The sequence below is a fragment of the Eschrichtius robustus genome, chromosome 19, assembly GCF_028021215.1.
Source record: "Eschrichtius robustus isolate mEscRob2 chromosome 19, mEscRob2.pri, whole genome shotgun sequence".
In the NCBI taxonomy this organism is placed as follows: Eukaryota; Metazoa; Chordata; class Mammalia; order Artiodactyla; family Eschrichtiidae; genus Eschrichtius; species Eschrichtius robustus.
The window spans coordinates 59,919,388-59,939,485 of NC_090842.1; the positions used below are offsets into that span (position 1 = coordinate 59,919,388).

The 20,098-nt window shown below is 62.7% G+C and overlaps 2 protein-coding genes across 2 annotated transcripts; both read right to left on the minus strand.

Annotated features, from left to right (window-relative positions):
* Positions 1-449: 449 nt before the first annotated feature.
* Positions 450-9,857, minus strand: NKPD1 (NTPase KAP family P-loop domain containing 1). The gene is made up of 4 exons (XM_068527537.1): positions 9,400-9,857; positions 6,594-6,710; positions 3,806-3,937; positions 450-2,488 (listed from the first exon to the last, which is right to left on the minus strand). The coding sequence occupies exons 1-4, from the start codon at positions 9,506-9,508 to the stop codon at positions 522-524; spliced, it is 2,325 nt and encodes a 774-aa protein (XP_068383638.1). The 5' UTR covers positions 9,509-9,857; the 3' UTR covers positions 450-521.
* A 145-nt stretch (positions 9,858-10,002) lies between these two features.
* Positions 10,003-19,731, minus strand: TRAPPC6A (trafficking protein particle complex subunit 6A). Its single transcript, XM_068527539.1, has 6 exons — positions 19,610-19,731; positions 12,381-12,448; positions 12,101-12,218; positions 11,414-11,497; positions 11,170-11,263; positions 10,003-10,326 (listed from the first exon to the last, which is right to left on the minus strand). Exons 1-6 carry the CDS (start codon positions 19,691-19,693, stop codon positions 10,295-10,297), a joined length of 480 nt encoding a protein of 159 aa, XP_068383640.1. The 5' UTR covers positions 19,694-19,731; the 3' UTR covers positions 10,003-10,294.
* Between the last annotated feature and the right edge of the window lie 367 nt (positions 19,732-20,098).

Consider the following 20,098-nt stretch of genomic DNA (forward strand, 5'->3'; position numbering starts at 1 on the left):
CGGGGTGCTGTCGAGGCCTAATTAACCCATTAATGCTAGGGAAGGAGCCACCCCAAGAGTGGAGCAGCCTGCTGAGGTCACTGGGGACACCACCCTCGGAAATGCCAGCTCCTGCCCCGCCCACAGAGGGACAAGCTCGGGTGTGGGGACAAGGACCTGGATCCCCTGAGGCCTGGGTGCGCCCCACTGAGTCAGCTGGGCGCATGCCTCTGTCCTTCATCTCCCCTGCCCCCGCAGCCGCTCCCGCCTCTGGGGTGCCAGGGAGCAGGCTGCCAGCTGAGGCTGCCCGACTCCCTGGGGATGAAGTGGGCTTGGCAGAACAGGGCAGGCCTGGTGGCCTGTCCTCACTGAGCTGGGGAGACTGGGGCACGAAGACCAGTCTGGGGTTTTCACATCTTCATTTATTGCACTTGAACCCCGAGTTCCTCATGGGTCCTTCTGCCTGGGCTCTCAGATGCTGTCACTGATACACTGCCCCACTCCTGGTAGCTACTGCCAACAGCTCTCTCTGGCTCACAGATTCACCTGGGGAATGTGGCCACCACAGGCCTCATTCCGGACACTGGACCCTGGGCCTTGGGCCTGGTTAGGCCCGCTATGCTCTCATCTGGGCAAAAGGAAGTGTTGCCCTCTGCTGCGCCCAAGGTCTTCCATTCAAGGCCCACCTGGGCTAGACTGACCCCAAGTGAAGGGCACTCAGGCCATGGGTCTGGACTTGCCCCCGTCCCGGGGGGTTGGTGGGCTTCGCATGCATGCGCAGGAGCCTGGCCTGCCCAGGCCGCCCCGGGGGCGGGGGCGTGGTTGGCTCCGCTGGCGGTGTGCGGGGCTTTGCGGGCAGGGGACTCGGGCGGGCGGGGCGACTTGAGCGTGCTGACGGCCCGGATGAGGCCCATGCGGCGGCGGATGGAGTGGTCCAGGTTGACGGTGCAGCGCAGGAGCCTCTGCGCCTCGGCCACGGTGAAGGGGAAGTCAGCGCCCAGGAAGCGATGGAAAAGCTCGGGGTCGCCGTCCAGGTCGAGCACCTTCTGCAGGGTCTCGGTCATGGTGTGCAGCTCGAGGCTGTGGTCGCAAAACACGTCCCAGAGGCGCGCGCAGGCTTCAGACGCGCCCCCGGCCTGCTGCCGGTCCTCCAGGCACTGCAGAACCCAGCTGAGACGGCACGGCCACTGGTTGGCGAGCACGACCCAAGCCACGGCCTGGCGCGGCGAGAGGCCCCCGAAGTCCCCCTGCTGCTGTTGCAGCAGGCGCACGGTGATGGGCACGGTGTTGACGATGCGCCGCATGGACACCACGTTGTCGGGCACGTACTCGAAGAGGCAGTCGCCCTCGTCGTGCAGGCAGCAGAGCGCCTCCTGGATGCTGCGAGCCGCCTGGACTTCCAGGACGCTTTGCGCTCTCTCGGCCCGGGCCTGCTCCTCCATCTCCAGGAGAGGCTCGACGTCCCCGCCCCCGCCCCCGACCCCGCCCTCGCCCAGCGACCTCACGTTGCTTGTCATCTCGCGATAGAGCAGGTCGTCGCGGCTTCGCACCGCATCGTGCAGGAACTGCAGTTTGGTGCGATGGCCCATGATGGGCACGGAGAAGGGTAGCGTGATGGTGCGGTTGAGGAAGAGGTAACCGTTGTCGGCCGTGCCCTTCATGGAGCAGGCGTTCTCGAGGCACGAGGCCAGGATGCTGGGGTCCACCACCAGGATGAAAATGAAGGGCGCGTGGCTGTCGGACAGCAGCGTGTTGATGGCGTTCAGCACGCCCACCACGCGCTCCGGGTAGCACGTGTCCAGCCCTGTGATCTCGAGCACGACGCGCAGCCGGCGCCGCTGGTAGATCTCCAGGAAGCACAGGAAGTCGGTGAGCAGCCTCACCTCCTTCTTCACCTCGCACATGAAGCCCAGATGGCTGCCGAACTTCTCGCGCAACACCAGCCGCTCAATTCTCTTGCGCTGGCTCACGAACAGGCGCTTGCCCACCGAGTACACGGCCATGAGCAGCCCGGAGCTCGAAAGTGTGGTGGCCGCGCCGCCGAATGCCCGGAACAGGTTGCCGTGGCTTAGCGTGTGGGAGCCCATCGACAGGTAGAGCAGGCTCATGCCCAGGCTGAGCGCCGCCAGCAGTGCCAGCACTGTCAGGCACAGTTGGCGCCGGCAGTGCCACTCGCGCTGGCGGCAGCCCGGCCTCGTGGCCGCCTTCTTGCCCAGCACCGAGTACAAGCTGAAGGGCAGTGCGCCGTATTGTTGGCGGATGCCCTCGCACAGCGTGGTCACCAGGCCGGCCCACAGCTTGTCAGTGCCCGCGTACTGCCAGGCGCTGAAGCGGATGAAGAGGAACTTGACGTTCTTGCGCCGCAGATGCACCTCGGTGATGATGGGCTGCAGGAACACCAGGTACCACAGCAGCTTCGAGAAGCCCCAGCCCTGCACGGGCCGCGGCTGCCACTGCATGCGCTGCAGCTCCTTGGCCTCACACTGGGTCGCCTCCTGCTGCATCAGCACTGCCGGGACCGAGGGCGCAGGGGAAGGTGTGAGCGTCTGGGACCAAGGGCGCAGGGGAAGGTGTGAGCGTCTAGACCCGGCTCAGGCTAGGATAGGGCCTGGATGTTAGACTGGGAGCCAGGGCCCGTCCCCAAGTGCTGGGCAGGTGCAGAAGTGCGGAAGGAGAGGCCTGGAGCCAGGCTTGAACAGGAAAGGGTCTGAGGGGGAATTGGGGGGTCAGGGGAGGGCAGAAGTAGAGCCCCCAGAGGAGAGAGGACCGGTGGGGGCAGGGAGGGCTCTAAGAAATCAAAGAATGCATGCCAGGTGCTGAGGAAGAGAAATGCTGGGCAGCAAGTGTACACCCTTGGTCCAGTTTTCCTGGCTTACTGCCTCTCCTCCAGCTCTCAGCTCAGCTATCACTTCTTCCAGGAAGCCTTCCCTGATCCCCAAGCTGGGTCAGGTGGCCCTGGGCTCCCCCACTGCAGTCCTGCCCACTTTGGGTCATCCCTGTCTGGGGACAGGTCTGTCTCTCGCGCTGGTCTGTGAGCCCAGGAAGGGCAGGGCCCTGGTTGTTTTGGCCACCCTGTGTCCCTTGGGTGCTGAGGAAGTGCTGGGGGGAGAGTCTGGAGGATGGATCATGAGAGATTGGGGGCACGATCTGCATGCTGTGAGGGTAGTAAGTGAGCCAGTGGGAATGAATCGGAGTCTCTCGGCACAGAATAGAAGTTCTGTTTCCTTTTACCTTAGAGCCGAATCTTTTCTCCTTCCAGGACCCTGTTTGTTGCTCTGTGACAATATAGGAGCAGGACGTGGGCTTGTTTGATAGGTGCTCACCAGGGCTGGGCACACGGAGGTGAGTCACCTCCGGCTTCTCTGGCCATGATTGGGGCTGGGGTCTGGGCTCCAGCAGCGTTTGAACCAGGCTAAGTTTCAGCTCATGTTTTCAATTAATATTATCTGTCAGGGGTCTTGTGGGCGCCAGGCCCTCGGCCAGGGCTGAGGAGAAGAGATAGGTCCGAGGAGCACAGAGGCCTGGAGGGACTTGGCAGGAGCCAAGCGAGGAACCTGGGCTTTCTCCCTAGGGCGCTGGGGAGCCATGGAAGGCTTTTGAGCAGGGGAAGGACAGGGCTAGATGTGTATTTTAGAAAGACTCCTTGCAGTGGATTTGGCGGGGAGGGGGGCAAAGGCATAGGGAGGGACCTGGTTAATGCTGATTTCTGGGCGTCTGGCAGACTGGCCTCAGGGGTGAGCAGGTCTTAGGGAAGCCTGGGGCTGGGCAGGGAGCAAAGGTTCCGTTTCCCTTAATCCCTCCTTCCCCAGCACACGCAGATCCTCACCCATGATCTTGTCCAGCATCATGTGCAAACGGCAGCCAAAGGGGGCATAGAAACCCACGGTCACAGGGACAGGCACGTGGCAGAGAGTCTTGGCCAGGCAGCTGCAGTAGACGTCATCCTCTGTCAGGATATCTGGGGCCCGGGGGTGGGGAGGGGGTGGAGGTGGGGAAACTGAGTCAATGACGCTGGCCAGGCACCACCCTGCTCCCCGTCTACCCTCCGTAGTGCTCGCCCTCAGCCCCTCCCAGCACCGGCACCCCGCTCCCTGACTCCCAGCCATGACTCAGGTCAAACCCTCCGACAGAGGGTTTCTGTGGCCGCAGGCAGCCCCCTCCTTCAGGACCAGATGTGCCCTTCTGGGTCCCCGCTCAGCTGCGCTCTCCTTTCAAACCAGACCTGGAAACTGCCACCTCCCTGGTCAGGTTGCCGGCACCTCTCGCCTGGACTCCTGCTTCCCACCCTACCTCCTACAGTCAACTCTCAGGTCACATGCCAAGTCAGCTCTGGGCCCGCGTGGCTCCCACCTCCCCAGGGGGAGAAGGCTGAGCCCTCACCGCGTCCACGAGGCCACCTTCCACCCTCTCGACCCCGTCTGACCCTCCTCCTCACCTCCCCTGATCTAGCCACATGTACCTCCTTGTTGTCCCTTGAACAGGCCACCTCAGAGTCTGCATTTGCTGCTGCTGCTGCTATTTACTCGAGAGAACTGCCCCATCTTTGCTTAAATGCAGACTTGATGGGGCCTCGCCTGATGACCTTGTTTAATTTGCAAACCCCATTTCCTCTCCCTGCTTTATTCTTCCCCCAACATGGTTATCACCCGGTGACACACTTTTGAACTTTCCTATTTATCTTGTTTCCTGTACCCGCCTCCCCCCACCGCCTATAGAACGTGAGCTCCATGAGGGCAGAGATCTCTGTCTGCCCTGCTTCCTGTGACACCCCCAGAACAGAGCCTGGCACCCCCTGTAGGCGACCAGTACCTGGTCACAGAGTGAGTGAATGAATGAATGAGTGGGTGGGTGGGTGGATCCCTCCCCTGGCTGCGTTGCTCTCTCCATCCCTCAGGCCACCCCCTGCCTCTTGCTGCAGCTGCACTCCCCAACACCAGAGCAAGCTGGTGCTCATCCCCCGCTGCCCCAAGTCAGGAGGGCTGGGAAGAGAGGAAGCAGAGCAAGGGTGTCAAAAGCTGGGGCCTGGGCCCCTGGCCAGCCCGGGATGGAGGCACCATGGACAGGCCTGGCCTGGAAGCCTTGGATCCCAACAGGTGAAGGAGCAGCGGCTGCCCGGAGGCCCAGTGTCAGGGACGAGCGCCCTCCCAGACAGGAACCAGAGTGAGGGGTGAGGAGGGCAGGCCCCAGGCCTAGGTGGGAGGCGAAGTGGCAGGGACAGAGCCCCGGGAAGGGAAGGCTGGGTGAGCTCCGGACCTGTAGGAGGTGAAGGAGCTACGGGTTATACGGGGGCAGGCAGGGGCCAGGTGTCCGTGGGCCTCCTGGGCTCCAGGAGGGTGCTGGCTGCAGAGGGCAGGGCTGGGCCGCTGCTGGCTGTGGTGTGTGCCGCGGCGGGTGAGGGGGTGCGTGCAGGGGCCGGCTGGGGGTTGCTGGCCAGTTGCATGGGGGCGGTAGTGGTTGCAGGCGGCCCCTTCTGGGCGCCGTGAGCGGGGCGGAGCCGCTGCCACGGGGGGCTAGGAAGTGCGGGCTGGGACCACCGCTGCAGAACGGGGGGCTGGAGGCCCCGGCGACAGCCATCGCCACCCCATGGTGGCCTGGCATGCCTGGGGGGTGGCCGACAGGGCCTGTAGGCTTGAGGTGCCGCTGGGTCATGGTACCACTGGTGACAGCCTCCCGGAAGGGAGGAAGTGGGGGGCGACTGGGCCTGGGTCCCTGACCCCTGAGGGGCACTGGCGGGAACCAGGTCAGGTCTTCGGGCGGAGGCTGGGGCTCAGCACTCAGCTGAGGCCCAGGAGAAGTCAGAGAGAAGACGAGGAGGGGCTGTGGGCCGAGGAGGGGCCATGCCCTGCGCTCTCCCACGGCTGGGGCGGGGGGTGGGGGGTGGGAAGAGGTGCAGGGGCCTGGGCTTTAGCCAGGTGAGGGGCTAGAGGGGGGATGATGTCCCAGAGTTTCTGCTACCCCAAGTTCCTCGGTCCCTGGGGTGTCCCCCAGTTGGGGAACGGAGAGGACTCCACTGGGAGCTGGCCTGGCTGGTCCACAGGAGGCCAGAGTGATGAGAGGTGACTGTGGAGGGGGAACAGGGTGGGGACTGGGAAGGGGGGTGGGCCTCACAGCTGGGCTCAGACCAGGCCGGCGGGAAGGGGGCTGCCCTGGGAGGCCCCAGGGAGGCTGAATCAGCCCTGATGGGAGTGACTGCCCCCTCCTCGCCCTGAGCAGCGGCACCTGCGGTCACCGTGGGCGGCTGGACCCCCGCCTCGTTCATACGCACTCAGTGGGGGCTGGGGGCTTGCCCTCCGACCCCTCCCGCCCACCGCACTGCTCCCCCCAGGTTGTGGGGCAGTCCCCACAGGCCTGGCGATTTGGGGAGGGAATTCTGTCCACGCTGGGGGGAGGGGCAGGCCAGGCGGGCCCCCCCTGCTGGCATCCCCAGCCCAGGCTCCCACCTCCGGCCTCCCAGGGCCTAGGGTCCCCACGGCCCCCTGTGCAGATGCCTCCATGGTGAGTGCCGGTGGCTCTTCCCTCCGGGGGCCTGAGGTTCTTCTGCTTGGCCATCCGCTCAGCAGCCCCCCACTCACAGGTCTCTCTTGTGACCAGGACTGCCCAGACTTAACCCCTACCTTTTTGGTGCCCCAATTCCCTGTCCAAGAAGTAGTGCTTGGCGGGGTTCCGGGGTGGCAGGGCACCCTTGGCGAAGTGGATGGTGCAGTGCTGGCTCATGGCGGCCGGGGTGCCTGCTGGGGGCAGGGGGGGCGAGGAGAGGCCGGGCTCAGTACCCAGCCCCCTCGGGCGCCAGCAGCAAGTACCCACCCGCGGGACAGCCCTGAGACCTGCGGTAGATGAGACCTCATCCCTGATGTTGGGGTCCTGGGCTACCCAGGTGGCATGGGGGTGCTCTTCAGAGTAACAGGGAGAGGTCAGGATGGGGGCACGGGACAGCCAGGCGCGGGAGGATGAGAACGCTTGGGGGGTGTTGGGGGGTAATTTGGGGTGGGTGAGATTTCCAAGGCCTGGGTGTTCGGGAGCTGCTGGGAGTCTCCAAGAGGCTGGGACAGTGTGCTGAGCCGACGTGGGCTGGGAGCCAGGGGATGGCTGAGTAAGATTAGGGGGGAGCTAGGTACTGGGGCGTGTGCTGTGGGCGGTGGAGGCTGGCACCCTTTGAAGGGACTTGAAAGCAGTGCGGTGAGAGGCGGGGAGCAGTGAGCCACCGAGCCCGCGAGCGGCTGAAATGTCAGGGCTGGGACATTTGGGACCTGATGAGGGGTTGAGGGAGGGGGACTCTAGGGGAGCAGATGAAGTCGGCGTGGTCCAGTCTGCGGAGAGGCTGAGCAAGCTGGGGTTGAGGTGGGGCGCCCAAAGCGGAAGCGAGGCAAGGAGGCTGTTTAGAGGCAGGCACGGGAGAACCCGAGGGGCAGAGGCAACGGGGATGAGAGCTGGAGTTGGTGAGGGTTGGGGGCCCGGCGCGTGGCCCCTGCCCACCTCATCCCCCCGGCCTGGGGTCCCCTGTACCTGATGGCAGCCTCGCAGCCCCAGCTCCCTGCTCCGCCGCCGCCGCCAGCCGAGCTGCTGTGCCAGCCCCACCGTCTGGCAGCATCAGCGCAGCCCCGACTGGTGACAGGCCCGGGAGCTGGGAGCCAGGAGCCCAGTGGCCCGACCGGTTTGCCCACCTTGTCCCCGCCCCTTCCCAGCAAGCCTACCCAGTCCCTGTCTGGTGCACTCAGCTCTCAAGGACTGGGGGCTGCCGCCGCCCCCCCCCCCGCCCCGCCCCGCGGTACCCCAGTAAGGGATGGAGATGGCAGGCCACGCTGCTGCCCGGGGCGGGACCCGCCAGAGGGTCTGCTGGTCTGGGCACTTATTATGCTGTGGGAGGGAAGGAAGCTGGGACACGGATTGGGAGTCCAGGCCCAGAGAAGATGCAGTCCCAGGTTCAGGTGCCAGCTCCTCCAGGGTCCAGCTGTGTGAGCTTGGGCAGGTGACTTCACCACTCTGAGCCTCGGCCTCCTCATTGCTGAGCGGGCCGGCGTCCGTGCCTGCCTCTCGCGGTTGTCAGGAGGAGTCCCCTGAGCCCAGAGCCTGGTGCTCGGCAACAATGGCGCCAACTGGCCCATTTGCCAGCTGCTCCAGACGCTTCACATAAAATGACGACGACACGCGCGTTCCAGGCTCACCAGGAGCCGCGCTCAGCGTACATGCTTTTCTTTTTTTGGCTCCAACACGCGGATTGCGGGATCTTAGTTCCCCAGCCAGGGATTAAACCCAGCCCCGGCAGCGAACAGGCGGAGTCCTAACCACTGGACTGCCAGGGAAGTCCCAACATGCTTTTTTATCTACAGTAACCTCTTTCCTCCTTGCCACGCTCCAGTGGGGTGGGGGTGATGCCCCCTTCACAGATGAGGAAACAGAGGCCCGGACTGATGGAGTCCCTAGCCCCGGGTCTTGGAGGCAGAGCCAGGCTTTGCAGGCAGTGGTTTGTGCTGGGTAGGTGGAGGCGCCTTGCAGACGTTCTTCGAGAGGTGAGAGCGGGGTTGGGGGTGGGGATGGCTGGGCAGGAGGTGCCTTAGGCACAGCGTGTGTGGGGGGCCCCTCTGCTCTCCAGGGTCCTGTCTCCCTGTGCCTGCTGCTGGCGTGATGGGTCGAACACAGGTTCCCCCGGGAGATGGGGGAGGCAACCACAGAGCAGTGCCCAGTGACCAGACACTGCCCCCTGTAGCCCAGCTATGCCCCTTCCCTCCCCTGGGCTACTTCTCTCCCCTCACCAGGCTTTCAAGCAACTTCCTCCTCCCTGTCCTCTGCCAATTTAGGACTCTGCCCCCCTCCCAGCACCCCTGCCCCATCAGGGAGGCCAGGCTGGTGTGTCTGAGTGGGGGCGTGGTGAGTCTGGGGGGGAACCTCCAGGACAGCCCTGAGCTTCTTGAGCGCAGGGCTGGGCCGATCCCCCACTCCCCCCGCCTGTCCGCGCACACACAGTTTAGCTGAATGACGGCGATTCATTTGGGAAACATCTGCAGGCTCTGTGCTGGACAGTGCCAGCACCCAGCTGAGGGACCCAGAGGGACCCAAGGGGAAGCGCGGTGGGACATAAACAAGTAAACGCGGCGGCAGGGCAGGACAAGGCTGTCTAGGAGCCCCCCCAGGGCTGCAGGCGCCGGGCGAGTGAGCAACTGCTCCGAGGGATGTGGTGGGCAGCCGAGGCTGGTGGCTGCTGGACACCGGAGAGGGAGCAGGAGTTTGGGGAGTGGGCCAGGCAGGGAATGGCACGTGCAAAGGCACGGAGGCAGGCCAGGGACCGTGGTGCTCAGCTGTGTGTGCTGGGGAGGGGCTGGATGGGGTGTCTGCAGAGGAGCCCCACCCACTGAGGAGACCCTTCCTCCTCCCATTTGGGTCTGTCGCAGCCTCGGCGTACAGCTCTGAGGTGGAGGTACTTACCCACATCAGGCAGCAAGTGGCAGAGCCTGGCAGAGTCCAGATGGGTGATGCCCCCGGATGCTATGAATGTAAACATTGGAGGTGGCGGCAGGGGGTGGGGTGCAGGCATGGAGGCCGAGCTGCCCAGGGGCTGGTCAGCCGGGCCATTGTTCTTTTCTTGGTATGACTCGCATCCTCCAGGCACATGAACTGTGTATTCCTCTGTGTGTGTGTGTGTGTGTGTTTTGGGGGAGCCGAGGGTGTCTGGCCCACCTCACCTGCATCCATCCTTGGTCCTGGCAGCCCCAGCCCAGCCCACCCCTGCCAGCACCCTGGGGGCCCTTGGCCCTGCTCCTAGGGAGAGGTCCATTCTGTGGGCCCGGCTGGGAAGACAGCAGCCCCAGACTTGATGCTGGCAAGGGTGCCAGTGCCAGGGGCCACCCTCCCCTGCCAGGTGTGCAGGGCAGGAGGCGGCAAGCTCCAGGGCTGAGGCTGGGGAGGAGGGGGCCCAGGAGAGGAGGAAATGCGGGATGGGGAGCCACACAGGGTAGCCTGCTTCCCCCGCAGGACCTGTGACACGAACCGTCCCTTTGCAGATGACCCTGCCCCCAGCACTCTGCGTGACCCCCGCCTTCCACTTGGAATCTGGTCCCGCGTACAGAACCTTTATTGAGCACCTGCCGTGCGGAGGGACGTGTCCGATGCGGGCTCCCTCCACGCCAGCCCCGACTGGGGCGGGGCCCACCTTGCCCCTGGGACACCCCCACCTCCCTATGACACCCATTTGTTGAGCGCTTGTGAGGCCCTGAAGCGGTGGGACCCCGTCTCCCCAGCACCAGCCACCAGCACGGGCAGCAGCCGGGTCCTCGGGATGGGGTGGCGTGCGGCTCGGCTGGGGGTGGGGCCTGGGGCTCCCTCAGGATCTCTGGATCACCACCTGGAACTTACCTGGAAGAGAAGGGCTGGCTTTAGCCTGAGGCTGGGACCGGAGAGGAGAGGCAGCACCCCAGTAGCTCAGAGATGTTCATCCCTGCCCTGCGCCAACAGCCTGGGTGGCCTCAGCTGGGCCTCAAGTTTCCTCACCGGTCTAGGGTGGTGATGCTTCCTGCCCACCTGGCCTGCATCCCAGGGCTGTGTGGGTGACTGGGGGCATGAAGGCCAAGCATGTCGGTTGCTGGGGAAGGGGCTGGCACAGGCTTCTGGGGCATGTATTGCTCAGATCCTGCCTACTCGGGTCCCAGGTCCCCGGTGATGAGTGGGCCTGGGCACTGGCAGAGGGGAAGACACCTGGAGGGAAGGGGACTGGAGTGTTGGCTGCAGGCTGCCCCCAGGTAAGGGTGGGGCCTCGGCCTGTCTGATGGAGGGCACTGTGGGCCAGCGGGGACCCGGGGGTCAGGAGGACAGCCCATCACGCCAGCTGCAAGTTCCACGGGGCCTGGCTGCCTGTGGAGCCCCTCAGCACAGCACCAACCCGGGTGGCTTCCATTATGTCCACCTGGGTTCCCGCGCCGGGAAGAGTGTTCGAAACCACTAGACCAGCTCATCGTCAAGGGTTGTCTCCTCCAGGCTGGCATGCCCCAGGGGAAGCAGGCTGCGGGGGACATCCAGGGGCAGGGGCATGGATGCGCTGCACCAGCTGTGTGGCCCGGGCCTGTAACTTAAACACTCTGGGCCCAAGACTCCCCATCTGTGAAATGGGGCTGGGGTGGCCCGGCCCCACCTCCTCGGCCCCCCGGGAGCAGGGGGACCCCTGCCTCACTCGGGGGACGGGAGCCCCCCACCCCAACTCACAGGCGGGCAGGGCTGCCACGGAGGCGGTGACCAGGCTCTTGATGCCCAGGGTGCTGAGGGTGCCACGTAGGAGGCCGCAGGTGAAGGCCAGGAACTGGGGGCGGGGGACACAGGTCACTGTGGGCAGAGGGGGGAGGCCAACACCCAGGACCAGGGGGGCCACGCTGGGACCCTCCCTCTCCCGGGGTCCTGGGCTCGGGGAGAGGCCTGCCTGGGGCTGGAGTCCCAGCACCACCCCCCATACCTTGGGCGCTTCCTCCAGGTACTGCAGACCCGAGGCCATCCGGATGAGAAGGGGAAAGCTGTTGTCCTGCAGGACGTAGGTCCCCTGGGGACAGAGGAGGGGCCCACGGGGGCTGGGGTGGCGCCTGTACCTTTGTTGGGGGGGAGGGGAAGCAAGGACCCAGGGCCCAGCCCCACTGGGCTGAGGTCTGGAAGGACCCTTCCCTCAAAACCGCGGTGGCCGGTCACGGGCCCGTCCTTCAGAGCTGCACGAGGACCCACGGGCCTTCCGCCCCGGGCCTGGTGTCCTGCCCCGCTGGGTGCATGACCTTCCAGGGTGGTGGTGAGAAGCTGCAGCCCAGGCCCGTGGAGCGGCCCGCGGGGCCCCAGCACAGCACAGGCTCCTAATGGGAACTAGGACCGGGTCCGGACAAGCAGCATCAGGCCGAGGCGAGGTGCCGCCCGCCGCAAGGGGCCTTCTGCCGGCTCCGGGGCCCAGGCGGCGAGGCCTGCAGGGAGGCTGGAAGCAGCTGCCACGCCCCACAGCAGCCTCCTGGCTTCCCCTGGAGCATGGCACAGAGGCCCCGAGGGGGCCCGTGCCTGCCTCCCAGCTTGGGCAGGTCCCCACGGCCGGGCTGGGCGTGCTGCAGCCGCCCCAGGCGGGGATTCCCTTCCCCGGCTCTTTCGGGCACCGGGCGTGGGCACACACCTGGTGATTGGTGCGCAGGCTGTCCATCTGCTTCTGGAACACGGCCGCCCACACGTCTTTGCATAGGAACTTGAGGACGTCCAGCTCCTCCCTGAAGGCTAGCGTCTCCCGGGGCAGCCTGGGGTGGGGGGCCAGCGGCAGACACTGTGGGGCCAGGCCAGGCCGGGGGCGGGGGTGGGGCAGCCCCGGGATGAGGAAGAGGGAGGAGTGGAGCAAGGTACCCTCTGCGCCCGGCTGTGCCCAGGAAGGGACCCCACCTCAGCTCCTGCCCACCTCTCACCTCTCGCCCAGGGCCTGGCCCACGCGGAAGCCCATGCCCTCCAGGACCGACAGGCTCACCTTCTGTCCCTAGAAGGCCAGGGAAGAGAGGCGCAGGGGCCCTGGGTCACCTGAGGGAGCCGGGGGCCGCCGGGTGTGGCCGCTGCGAGGGGACTTGCCCGTCCCTGCCCGTGCAGGGCGAGGAGGCCCAGAGGGGAGGGCCTTGCTACACAGGCTGGCAGGCCAGGCCGGCTTTGTCCCTCCACCCCGTCACACGCCTCCAGAAACCCCATCAGCCCTCAGGACCCGCTCCCCTTCATTCCAGGAAAAACGGGTTTTCCCCAGGCTCAGCTTCACCCTGCTGGTCAAGTCTTTCCTGATAACACCCATCACTTCCTATATGCACTTTCAGCGTCTGTCCTTACACCACCCTGTGCAGTAGCACTCCCGTTACCCCCGAAACTCAAGGTGACCTGCCCTGCGGCTCATGTGGCGAGTAAGGGGGCCACAAGGCATGGGCCCTGGCCCCTGGCCAGCAGGGGGGCTGAAAAGTCAACTGTGATCATTAGGCCTTAACGTATTAGCCGAGAATCCTGGGAGGGACGCACAGGGGCACGGGGGAGGGAACTGTTCCCTCGGGTGCCCGGTGAAGGCAGTGGTGGCAACGCGGCCTTCTGGAGGGCAGGCCAGGGTCCCACGGTGGAGGGGCTGAGGCACGGGGATGGGGGTGGCAGGAGGGCTGCACCTCGTGTCTGTCCACGTGCCCGGGAGGGCGGACGGCGTGGCTGGAGGAGAGCTGACCTGTGTGGTGTTTTTGATCTGTGTGACCTGGAGAGAGCTGAGCACGTGAGGGAGGCTGGCCCAGACTGGGGGCGTCAGAAATACCAGGACGGCCTGTGGTGACCAACACGGGGCCGGGCACACCGGAGGAGGTGCGTTAGAAACAGATGCTGAATGAACAAAGTGAAGAACGGGGACTCGAGCACACACTGTGCCGGGTGCCCTGTACAGACCCCCTTGTTTAATTTTAACAACCCCATAAGGTAGGTTGTATTTCATACCTGGAGACCAGGCACAGAGGGGTTAGGTCACACCTCCCAGAGGCACCCTCAGCCACGGGGCTGTCCTTCGGACCTGAGCAGGTCTGACTCCTGCAGGTAGGTGGCAGATGGGTGGGCGGCCAGGGCAACACCCCCAGCTGTCCCTGCCCCAGGGAAGTGGCAAGGGCTGAGGCCCGCTGGGGGGATGCGCCAGGCGTAGGGAGGTCGGAGCAGAGGTGGCCTGTGTGCTGGCCCTCTGCTCTGCTGGGCTACATGATAGGCAGGCCCTGTCCCGCCACTCTGTGCTCTTCCTGCGGGAACCGGGCCTGGGGAAGGACACAGCTTCCTGCTGGTGGCACTGGCACGCGCTCTCTGGTTTCTTCCAGCACAGCAGGGCCAGCCTTGCGGGGAGGGCTTGAAGACTCATGATGTGCGGGATCTGAGCTTGGGGCATGAGAGGCAGAGAGGGGGACGTGTGCCTGGTGGCTGGTTCCGGGGTCTGGGGCCAGATCAGCCCCTGACCCCTACCAGCTGCCCCATGCTTCAGTTTCCTCACGTGTAAGATGAGGACCTTCCCAAGGTCCTCATGAGGATTAAGGGAGTGGGTAAGTGCAAGCCAAGTGCTCTGAGTCAGGCTCAGGAAGCGTTGCTATCATTGTCACTTGCGGCCTCTGCATCTGTCAGCCCGCATGACGACGAGCTGATGGGGAAAGGGAAGGAAAGCCCCACGAAGGAGGGTCTGTTCTGTGGGCTGACGGATCTCAGCACCTGGATCACCGCCCCGCCCTCGATAAGCCTTCTCTGCCACCCCTGCGTCACCTCCCTCCTAGAGGTGAGCTCCCCGAGGGGGCCTGGCTGGGCTCCGCTCTAAGTGCATCTGTGTCCCGAGGACTCCCCGAGGGACAGGGAAGACCCCAGGACTCCCTTGTTCATCCCACAGACATTTCCTGACTGGCCTCCAGGAGCTCGCCTGGCAAGCCTAGTGGGGATGACGGGCACCCAGGGGATGACAAGCTGGTGAGAGGGCGGAGGGGGGCCCGACCTCACAGGCGTGGTGTGACCGGCAGCTCGCTCTACAGCAGCTGTTGCTATTGGCTCCACGGTCCCCAGCCCTTGAAAGGGGCCAGTTAAATATCTGCTGCACTGAAGAGACTGGGGGTGGTGGGGAGCGGGGAATAATGCGAGCAGGGAGGAGGAGAGGCAGGAGGGAGGGAAGGGCGGAGGGTGAGCGGGTGACTCGGGAGAGAGGGTGGAGGAGGGCGGCAGAACCCCACCTGCTCTCTGGCAGCCGCCTCCCAGGACTCAGCGGTGTTCAAGCCCCAATCCCTACTAAAGCTCTCCAGGCACTAGGGGTTCATCATTCCTGAGGAGGGAGGGCAAGGCGGGACACTCCCATCCCACTGGAAGCCTCCGGAGCCCAGCCCAGAGCCAGTGCATTTCTGGGCTCCCCACGCCTGCCTCAGCCGGGTTGACACAACAGCCCACGGAGAGGAACCAAGATAATGGGAGAAACGGGGGGGGGGCCCCTCGGAGGAGGCGTGTCGGTGTGGGCACGAGGGGCGTCCATGCAGCAGCTCGGGCACTTGGAGGAAGGGACAGTCGGACAAGGTAACCCTCTTAGAAATGAAATGGTAGCCAGAAGAAACGTTTGTTCACAAGGGAGCTGAAAAAGAGACAAATCTGGAAGGAAGGTAAAACCTCACAGATTGTTAAGAAAAAAAGAAAACCACGAGGTAGGAAAAAAAATGAGAGAAAAGTTGACATGCGGAAAGAGATCTGGGAAGTCTAGGATTCCTCTGACTGCGAGAGATGGAACGATGCGGGAGAAGAAATAATGAAAGGCGCGTAAGAGGAACATGTGCTCTGCTAAAGGCAGATTCAAGCGTCCAGACCGAAAAGGGCCACAGAGCTCCGAGTAGGATGAATGGAAAACAAGTAAACCAAACTGCGTCCCCCCGGGTCCCGTCCTGGACTGAAACTCGATGGAGCTGGGTGGGGGGCTGCGTGCCTGGCCTGCCTTGCCCCTTGGTTATTAGTTATTTGTGAGGTTCAAGCCCCACCCGCGGAGCCACTCTGTGCTGGCCCAGGGCAGGGCATCCCAGGAAGGAGCAGCGCTGGTTCCTGCCTTAAGAAAAGCACAGGGAGGACTTCCCTGGTGGCGCAGTGGTTAAGAATCCGCCTGCCAATACAGGGGACACAGGTTCGAGCCCTGGTCCGGAAAGATCCCACATGCCGCAGAGCAACTAAGCCCGAGCGCCACAACTACTGAGCCTGCGCTCTAGAGCCTGCGAGCCACAACTACTGCGCCTGCGCTCTGGAGCCCGCGAGCCACAACTGCTGAGCCTACGTGCCACAACTACTGAAGACCGCGTGCCTAGAGCCCGCGCTCCGCAACAAGCCACCGCAATGAGAAGCCCGCGCACCGCAACAAAGTGTAGCCCCCGCTCGCCGCAACTAGAGAAAGCCCGTGTGCAGCAACGAAGACCCATTGCAGCCAAAAATAAATAAATTTATATATATTAAAAGCACAGGGAGAAGGGATGACTTCCGGCTTCCCCAAGGTGAATGGCCCCAGAAGACCCAAAAGAACTATGCTGAGTGACCAGGTGAGTGACAGGGTGAGAGCACACCTCCCACCCTGTCGCCCTGTCCTCATGCACCCAGGTGGTGCCCAGACAACCCCGAATCCCACCTTCTCCCCTGACACTCTCCGAGCTCACCCAGCCCCCCTCCGCCTGCCCTCCGTCTACCCCTCACCTCTGCTCGGGCTCCTGCAGCAGCGCCCTTCCCCACCCAATCTCCATCCAGTCTCATCCACGTGGCCAGGGAGGACTTCCGGAAAAGTAAATCTGAGCCTGGCACACCTCAGTTTAAACCTTCTATGGCCCCCACCGCCCTCAGGACAGAGCCCCAGTTCCCGCACGGAGACCCCACTGCTGGCTCTGTGGCCTCGGATGCACTGCGCCCCCTCCAGGGCTCTGCCCCCTGCTATCACTGTGCCAGGAACTGGTTGGTTTTCCAGGCTCTTGCCTGAGGACAAGGACCGTATCTGATGGCTGCTACGCCCACCACAGGCCCTCCTGAGAGAAGGGGCTGGCCTGGGCACTCACTGGGCCTCGGTGGGCCAGGGCCTGCCCAGCAGGGCCGTTCCCAGGCCAGAGGCCAGTGGATGACAGCTCATTACACACAGAGGGGTTCACTCCTTTGCCCACAGGCTCCCCTTATCTTCAAAGCTCCTGAGGTGGACAAACCACAGCCTCTTCCTCCGACTCCTGGAACTTTTCCTGCTTTGATAACAAAGGCCCTTCGACCTCCCAGTTCCTCTGGCCAGTCTTCCATTCAACCCGTAACCGTCCAGGAGAATCCATTCAACAGCCACAAATAACCAGGCAGGACGTGGAGATCAAAAAGCCCTAAACAATGACTGTGGCTCCTGGGCGCCTGTGCTGTGGGGACAGAGATGAACCAGCCACCATCGCTTTCCTCAAGGGGCTCTGGGGCAGGTGGGCAGGGCAGGCCTAATGCCACAGACAAGCTCTGGCACGGATGCCCGAGTCCTGATTTTGCCTTTGATCCTGGCTGTGCAGCGTCGGGGAAGCCCTCCCTCTCTGGTGCCTCAGTCCCTCCCCTGTAAAATGGGATGATGCCGTCAACCTCAGAGTGCTGTTCTGAGGACGAAATCAGATAAAATCCTGTGCTGGAGACACGATAAGTACCCAAGAAACAGAAGGCCTGCGTGTCGTTCAGACAGGACACTTGCTGGACCAAAGAGAAGGAGCAGAGAGGGGAGGGGCCGAGAGCGAAAGAGAAAAGACTGCGCGAAACAGGGCAGCTGCCCACGATGTGCTAAGAAACGGGGCTCCCCAGCTTGAAAGAATATGGGGAGACGGCAGTCCTTCCCCTGGCTGCACACAGGAACCACCCAGAAGCTCTGAGGCCTGACGCCCAGGCCACTTCCTGGCCCAGCTCCACCGGAATCTCTGGTGTGGGACCCCAGCATCAGAACTGCAGAGACAGCTGGGCAGAGAGCCACGCCCAAGGGTCACAGGCGCATTCGTGCTGTAAAAGCCCTGTGCTGAGCAAAGCTGAGTAACCGCGTGTCCCCCCCCCCACTTGCTTGGCCACAGGAACCCATTAAAATCCTCCCAGAGTGTCAGAGAAGACACTGAGAAAGACAGGCGAGAGTTTATAGCACAGGCTTTGGAAGTGGGAGGCCTAGTTACATTCCTGACTCTGCCACTTGACAGTGAAGACTCCATCTATAAAAGCCTCTGTTTCCTCATCTACAAAGTGGGGAGGATCATGCTGACCTTTGTGGGTTGTTAGGTGGATCAAATGAAATCAGGAATGTGAAGCCCACCCGGGCACATGATGGGTGCTATTATTGGCCACGATACTAAGTGAATGCCAGTCCCCGCCCACACCCTCCATGGCACAGGGGCTGCACTCACTTCAACAAATCCATGCTGAGGACCTACTATGGGGTGATCAACACAGACCCGGTGCCCACCCACACCACACAGCAGGCAGCCTGGCAGAGGAGAGGCTGTGAATCAAAGGATCATATGGATACATAATTCAGATACATGCTTATCGTGATACAAGGATACCCCACTTCCACTGGGGCCTCAGGGAGGGCTTCCCCAAGGAAGGGACATTTGAGCCAAGATCTGAAGGATTAATAGGTGTCAAGGCAGTGACGATGTGACAGGTGAAATGAGCTGGAAGATGAGGGAGGAGGCTGGTACAGGGCAGAGAGGAGGGAAGCCAGACTAAAGCAGGGAGGGGCCAGATGGGAACCATATTTAGACAGCACAACAGGAAGGGCCTGGCTGATGGCTGGAGGTGAGGGAGTAAAGGCAGATGTCAGGGACTCCCGGGTTTCTGGCTTGAAAGCCAGGATGGATGGGGTGCTGAGACACTGCAGCCCCCTCCCCAAAACACAGGCCAATGCACACTCCCTCTCCCATGTGCTAACGTTCTCATAGCCTTTTCCCAGGGTACAATATATACTCGTTTATCTTATTTGTCCGTCTACCCCACTATGACGTAAGCTCCAGGAGGGCAAGGGTTTTGGCATGGCTCGCTGAATAATCCCCAGAGCCTACAGCAGGGCTTGGCACCTTTCAGGTTTTAGTGACAGTCTGTTGAATGAATGAACTTGAAAAAAGTATGTTGAGATGTTAACAAGCAACACCCTTGTCCTCCTGAATTGGGAAGAAAACACAGACCAATAAAAATGTCTTGCATATTGATGATGATCATAGAAAGAATAATAATGAAAAAAGTGCGCACAGCCCCACTTATTAAGCACCTACTCTCTCCGTCACCCTTTCTTCTTGGTAACAGACTTTAAAACAAGAGCTCCGTGTTTTGAGGGCTGATTAGGTGCTAGACATCGTACTAAGTGCTTTAAAGTCTGAGCATTTATTTTTCATAAGGGCCAACTTCCAAGATGCCAAGCACGCTCCTTCCGCAGGGCTTCACAGAAGGCTTCCCCCTCCCTGGAATGCTCTTCCCCCCACTTATCCCCGGGGCTTGCTTCCTCCCTTCTCTTCCTCAGAAAGGCTTTCCTCCACCATCCACCACTCTACCTCTCTTCTTTCCCCAACTCTCCTGAAGTTGTCTTTATAAAACTTCTCACTAGCTGGTGGCACATTCTATTTTTATTTATTGTTTGTTTTGACTCCCCTACTAAAACGTAAGCTTCACGAGGACAGGGAAACAGTGCCCTGAATACAGTAGGCGCTCAGTAAGTTTGTTGAATGAATCAATGTCTCGCTCGGAGTCTTAGGTGCTGTTATGATCTCATTTTACAAGGGAGGAAACTGAGGCACGCAGAGATCGGATCACTGGCTCTCACACCCTGTATGAGTGGTGCAGGCGGGATTCAACCCAGGCTCAATATATAACTTCTCAATATATACCCAGTAATCGTAATTACTGTAATTGCTACCCGCTTACTCTGTGCCAGGCTTTGAGCTAAGAGCCTGACCCCGAACTCTCTCGCTCAGTTCTAGCTGCGACCCTCGAGGCCGGCCCTGCTGCGACCCCACTTTGCAGAGGCGGAAGCTGGCGCCTGAGGTCGCCCAGAGAGGCAAGGGCGGGGGTTCGACCCGGGCCGCTGCCGCGCCCTCTGCTCCTCCCGGGGCCTCGACCCGGCCTTCCCGCCGCGGCCCGTGCCTCCTTCCCCCCGGGGCCCGGCGCTCACCCCGGGACCGGGGTCCGGATCTTGCGCCCACAGCTCCGCTACCATTTCCGTGTGCAGAAACTCGAACAGTACCGCGTCAGCCATGCGCCGGCCTCCCGTGCCTAACAACCGTTCAGCGCCTAGTGTTCTCATTGGCCCGGCTGGGCAAGCCCCGCCTCCTGCACCTAAGTGCGAGCCCGCCCACTCTCGCTTCCATTGGTGTTTCGGGCTAGCCCCGCCTTCCTTTTCTGGGCTCTCGTGGCACGCGCCTGAACCTGGGAGATTAGGGGGAGGGCCTGCTTTGTCTATATTGGCAGCACGTGACAAGTATCTCCGCCCTTCCCTCTGCTTCTTCCCCGTTTCCGGGTCCTCGAGCATTTCCATTGGCCGAGTCGCTGTTACACGTGACTTAGAGTCCCCGTTTGTCTGCACGCCTCGCAGCACAACCCGGAAGCGCCAGCCCAACAGCTTTCCTATTGGCCGTGCCCATATTCACGTGGCTCTTCACAC